The sequence below is a fragment of the Pyrus communis genome, chromosome 1 (genome assembly GCF_963583255.1).
Source record: "Pyrus communis chromosome 1, drPyrComm1.1, whole genome shotgun sequence".
Classification (NCBI taxonomy): Eukaryota; Viridiplantae; Streptophyta; class Magnoliopsida; order Rosales; family Rosaceae; genus Pyrus; species Pyrus communis.
The window spans coordinates 27,574,815-27,581,002 of record NC_084803.1 but is presented as its reverse complement, the minus strand read 5'-3'; the positions used below and the strand labels follow the sequence as shown (position 1 = coordinate 27,581,002).

At 37.7% G+C, this 6,188-nt stretch overlaps 1 protein-coding gene across 1 annotated transcript; it reads right to left on the bottom strand.

Moving 5' to 3' along the window:
- Positions 1 to 4,180: 4,180 nt before the first annotated feature.
- LOC137725574 (uncharacterized) lies at positions 4,181 to 4,870 on the bottom strand. The gene is made up of 3 exons (XM_068464306.1): positions 4,828 to 4,870; positions 4,705 to 4,714; positions 4,181 to 4,589 (listed from the first exon to the last, which is right to left on the bottom strand). The coding sequence occupies exons 1-3, from the start codon at positions 4,868 to 4,870 to the stop codon at positions 4,181 to 4,183; spliced, it is 462 nt and encodes a 153-aa protein (XP_068320407.1).
- Between the last annotated feature and the right edge of the window lie 1,318 nt (positions 4,871 to 6,188).

The following is a 6,188-nucleotide window of genomic DNA, read 5'->3' as shown; positions in this document are numbered from 1 at the left end:
AACTGGTGTATTGCAGGACTGAGGAGCAGATTGCAGACATCCTCACTAAAGCTTTACCTAAAGATCAATTTGCCTACCTGAGGGAGCTTCTGGGAGTTAAATTGGCTAACGGTTTAGAGGGGAGTGTTGGTGTGTAACCTCTTCAACCGAAACTTGGAGCCAAAGAAACAATTCAAATGTTTATTTTAATAGTTGTTTTCAGTTTAAATGTAGACCCTTGGATCATATTCCATGTGGCATCACTCACTTGTATCTAGCTTAAGTGATAGATTAAGACATGTGGCATCATCTCATAGGGTGATATCAATTAAGGGTTGAGATTGTATCTTGGTTTGGTGAGTGAAGGATCTCCCTTCCTTTCCATGTATAACAGTAACAAACACACACATGTTTTTTAGTGTGAAAAATCAGAAATATATCCCATCATCTTCTCTCTGAAATTCTCTACATTTTCTGCCATTTTCGAAGGTTGCAGAAAACATCCATTGAAATACACAGTAAACACACAAACACTAACACTTAAAAGATCTTTCAACTTCAAAGCTAAAAACAGAAAACTGACTTGCAAAACAAGAGGCAAAGGAAGATAACAAATGGAGATCTTGCACCTCGTCCCTTCCACCTAACCCAAACCCCAAAACTAAATCTTCCCTTGCCATTGGTTCTAACTTTGGTTGGGAGCATTTGTCTTAGTTATCCTGAGCAAGTGTCTCAGATTTCGTTATTATACTCATTTTGTGATCTTGTTGTTTTTGTTCTTCCTCATCCTTTCCCTCTTTATGTCGATTCACATCTTCCTCCACCTGTTTCACTCATCCTTTCCATACTCACCCCATCTCCTTCTTCTCTAACCCTCCTCCTACCATATTTTGCCTTTTTCCCTTCTTTCGCCCCTCTGATCTCATGCCCTAGGTTTTTCAATTTCACCTTCCTTTTAGCCTCAGATTGTTGCTCGCGCTCATCCCTACCCTTGCCACATTTGTGGAGGCTTGTTCTTCGCCTCTTCCTTGGTTGCTGATGGCAGCAGCGGCGACAGTGCTTCTTGCGGCAGATGATTAGTTAGGATTCCTAGGGTTTATTTTTCTGTGTTGGGCCTAAATCCTTGGATTGTGTCCTTTATTTAGTTAGTTGCATGGCTACTCCATATCTTTTATTTGTGCTAAACTTTGTTTTCGAACCATTTTATGTACTCTTGTTTATGATAATGAATTATCATTTACGTAAAGAGAAGAAGATAAAAAAATGATGTTTTTGTTTGTTTTGAAACTAATTTCATGAACGTGCCCAATAATTCTCGATGGTTTAACTTTGGCTCTTATGTTCATGTGAAAAAGTGATTGTAAGACTTCACAACAAAGAGAATACTTAATAATGATAAAGACAAAGTTTGAATTGACAATGGAAGAAGAGTTGAAGTCAAGCCTCTGGGGACTATGAGATGTAAACTAGATTTTGGTTTTTATTTGGATTTAGAAAATGTTGTTTATATACCTTCTAGGAGATGGTGGTTAATTATGGATAAGCCTTCATAGAAGCAATTGTTATCATTGCTTGTTGCATAGCCATTGACCCCTTTTTTTTTTTTTTTTTTTTTGTTTTTTTGATTTTTTTTGTGTGTGTGTAAAGTCAAATTTTATTAAGAAAGAAGAAACAAAACAGAAAAAAGAAAAGAAAAAACTAAAACACTAGCAGAACCAAAGGAACTGCAAACAAGTACACCATGAGCCGAGGAAACCCCGCAGAAGAACAACACGCTAGCTTTCGGAAGGACATCCAAACCAGGAAGTTTCCACTTCATAAAAAATGTGCAAGTTATCTGGAGAAGGCTTTTGGTCCATGAAAATCAATTTATTTCTAATAATATCTATGATAGATTTGAGAATCATCAATGGGGGCTTGGACTCATTTTTGAAAATTTTATTATTCCTCTCTTTCCACAGATGGTAAACAGCAATAGCCAGACAAGTTTTCTTAGTCAAGATAGAAAAGGTGATTTCCACGCCATTGAGAAGAGGCCCATCCAATGAAATCATGCCAAGAAAGCCTAAGCCAAATCTTCCCACACTTCCCCATCAAACTACTCCAAACTCCATAACTGTATGGACAATAGAAAAATAGGTGTTCCATTGATTCATTATCCGACAGCAAAGAACACATCTTTAGTTGTCATTTGACGTTTAATAGCTAACCACAAAATGAAGGCCATTCTAGGAATATTCTGACCATACCAAACAATTTTATGCCAAGGAACAATAGGCTTGGAAACCTAAAATTGATGCAAGTCAAGTGAGCAGTATAACCACCATTACCTCTAAGAAGCCATCTAACTTTATCCTTTCTGTTGGGATTGGGTAAAAAATCATCAATGAAAATTCTGATCCCCAAACTACTCTCATCCGTAATAGAAGGCCAATTCCATAGAAAGCCATTCACTACACTATTAACCAGAGCACTAACATTAATTCCTGCAGCCCATTACCTCGAGGGTCCCAAATGAGGGCCGAAGGACCGAGAGGATGCCAATTGTCATGCAAAAAGAAAGGAAAAAAAAAAAAGAAACCCAAATTAAAGTTGTGACTTAAGCGGAAAAATATTCCTCTTAAGCCACAACTTCACATGCCAATTGTCACCCAAGCAACCCAAATATTCCTCTCATCTTTGAAAAGAATCCAAATGTGTCTGAGCATATCCAAATAGACAATCTCCTAGGCCCAAGGCCACCCTCAACTTTAGCAAGACAAACTTTATCCCAAGAGATTTTAACATTATACTGAGTAGTGATCTTTCCGTCCCATAAGAAAGCTCTCATCCGTTGCTCAATCAAGTAAACTTTTTTTGGGATGGAAAAGGTGAGAACCCCAATAAATTTCAACGTTGCATAAAATAGCTTAAATGAGCTGAAATCTCCCAGCAAAGGAAAAAGATGAATTCAATTCTTTCGAGTAGAGGAGAACAATCATGGTAAGTTAGCTTGGTAGTAATGATGGGAATGCCCAAATACCTCGTTGGTGTGAAGCTAATCGAAGAGGCGCAATATTCTCAGAAATGGTCGCACTTAGTTTAAATAAAAGCTAATTGGCCCCTTAGCAGGCCTAGTTTTGATTTAGTTTACAAACCAAACATTTACCTTTTTTTTTGAGTGGTGCACTGGTGCTATACACACACCCTTTTTTTACCTCCCACTCAACTCTCTTAATTTCCGACCGTTGAATCGAATAAATTAAAGAAAACCAAATAATAGGAATTAACAAGGAATGTGTGGGAGGTAAATATAAGTGTGTGTATAACACCAACCCTCCTTTTTAGGGTATATATATCTAAAATGTATGACATCTATTGTTGTATGGTAGAAAAAAGGGTCTAGTTAGCATATGCAGCCTATGTTGATTTAGAAAATTATTGTTGCAATTTTTTCAATTTTAGATTTATTCCTAGCTAATTAATTACGTATTTGATATAAAAATTTCAAGTATAAATGAAGACAGTCGTTGACATATTATCTGTATCCAGTAGCGGAGGGAAAGAGGGGTCACTGAGTTCACTTGACCCCAACAACTCTATTCATTTCTCCACAATTTTTTCTATTGATCCCAGTACCCCAAAAAGAAATTCCAATAATTAAGTTCAGTTTAAGTTTTAGGTTTAGTTTAAGTTTATGGCTGCATGCTTATGATTTTCATTATTTATGAACACACTCTATTAATCAACAGTATTTCCTAGTGAGTTCAATCAATTGACAGGATTGATCAATAATCTTTCACAAAAGTTGGTGTATTTGCTTATGGCAGTCAAATTAAAAGTTGTGGCTTAAGCGGAAAAATATCCGATAATATACAGTTAAGTCACTACATGGTTATAACTTGGCTGTACATGGTTATTTATCAGAGCCGTTTTGTGTGCCAAAAAATCTTTTAAATGTATTTGACAAATGTGTAAACAAAATTGAAATTCAAAATCCAACCAAAATTAAAAAAACGCACAAATCAAACCAAATAAATAAAGAAAAACTAATGAAAAGAGCTTTAAAACTTTAATACTTGATTTTATTTAATGGTTAGGATAAAGCTCAACATCAAATTAGACCAATAAGACTAGCCCAAGGAATATAAATTATTGAGCTTTTAATTTTAACCCTGACGTAAAGTCTTGCCGTTTATTTGGTCTATTTCGCTTCTCATCATCATTCGACCTTCTTCTCCGTCATATCAATGGGCTCCCATTTTACCTGGACGGGAGGCACGAAGAGATCTGTGCTCCTCAACAATCTCTTTGTCATGTTGCACGTGACCCGAACAAAATGCTTCACGTCCTCCGAGCTGCCAACGAAGTTCCTCGGCAGAAACTGCAGTAGCCGTGAGTACTGGCTCGACGGCTGAGCGATTTTGCCGGAGGTGATTTTGTCGATGAACTTGTAGCTCCTGGAGGTGATTTTGCCAGATGAGGAGTCGGATCTGACGACAACGACGTTCAGACGCTGACCTGCATCTTCTGAGTGGCGGCACTTGCACACCCAGCATTTCTCCCCAAAACCCAGTCTCCCAGCTCCACGCAAGTGTTCCCTAGTTGAAGTAGCAGTGAAGAACAAGTTACTGTTGTAAAAGAATCTAGTAAAAGCTAGCTTTAGTAAAAGTTGGTTAGTTGTTAGAATAGTGACCACTGTAACTATTTTCTTTGCCTGTGTAAATCTAGGTTATATATATATACCTCAGTATAACTAATTATAATTTCAATCAATCAAATGAAATCATTTCTCAATATGGTATCTCTCGCCTAAGTCCACCGACTCCAATCCTCTTTGGCTATTTTCTTGCTTATTTTCCTACCTACCAAACACCATAGCTTCCGTCTGCAAACCTTCAATCTTGTTCATCAATGGCAGCAAATTCTTCTAATTCTTCATCTTTAGTGGCTGTACATGTTGCTTCTTCTCCGGTGATTGCGAATCCTTCTTCTTCGCTGCCTACTAATCTCAATCCTTCTCTGATGAACACAAACCCTAACTCCTCATTTCAAGCTTCAATCAACTCCATCACGATCCAAAACATCGGGAGTATGATTCAAACAAAACTCAAGCGTCATAATTACCTTGTTTGGCGTTCTCTGTTTGAGCCGATCTTCCGCCGTTATAAGCTCATTGGCATCGTTGATGGATCTGAACCGCCACCGCCTCAATTTCTTGCTGATATTTCTGGAAATCTGTCCTCGATTCCGAATCCAGCCTTTGAGATTTGGTATGAAAAGGATCAAAACATCATCATTTGGATCAATTCCACTTTCTCTGAGGATTTGATTCCCTTTACTATTGGTGTTCAATCAGCGCGTGAACTTTCGCAAAATCTTGAATAACGATTTGGTGGAGTCTCTCATTCTCACATTCATTAGTTGAGATCAAATTTGCAATCGATGTCAAAAGGAACTTCCACCATCTTTGAATATTTGCAATGCATCAAAGAAATTACGGATGCTCTCACTGCTGCCGGTGCACCAGTTGATAATTCAGATCTCATTCACCTCATTCTTAATGGATTGCCTGATGAATATGATTCCTTCATGGATTCAATTCAATTTCATCTTGCTGATACTACTATTGATGATTTACATGGATTTCTTCTTACCAAAAAAATGGCTCTTGCTCGCTGAAAGCAAACTCAAGGTTTCTCTGAACCGTATCAGGCCTTTACCTCTATTTCAGTAGCTTTAAATGCTCATTCTTTACTTCCTACACCTCAATAGCCTCAAGCATACAATGCTCAGTCTAATGCTTCTCAGAATTCTTACAATAACAATAATCAAGGTAATTTTCAGAGGAACAACTCTGAAAGGAACTACAACAACCGTAATCGATACAATCGGTACAATAATGCCTCAACCAACTGTGGTGGAAATCGAGGTGGAAATCGTGGCTTCATATCTTTCAACTCTGTAGTAACTCAATGTCAAATTTGTGAGGACACTGGACATCTTGCTATTGATTGTTCCAACCGCTTGAATCCAAATTTTCAAGGGCGTGTTCTGCCAGCTAAACTTGCGATATATGCATTTTGCAACACTTTTTCTCCTCCACCATGGCTACTTGATTCTGGAACAAGCTTTCATATGACCAACAATATTCAAAACCTTCAGAATCCGCAACCCTATACTGGTCCAAATAAAGTCTATATTGGAGATGGCCAAGGTTTGCCAATTCT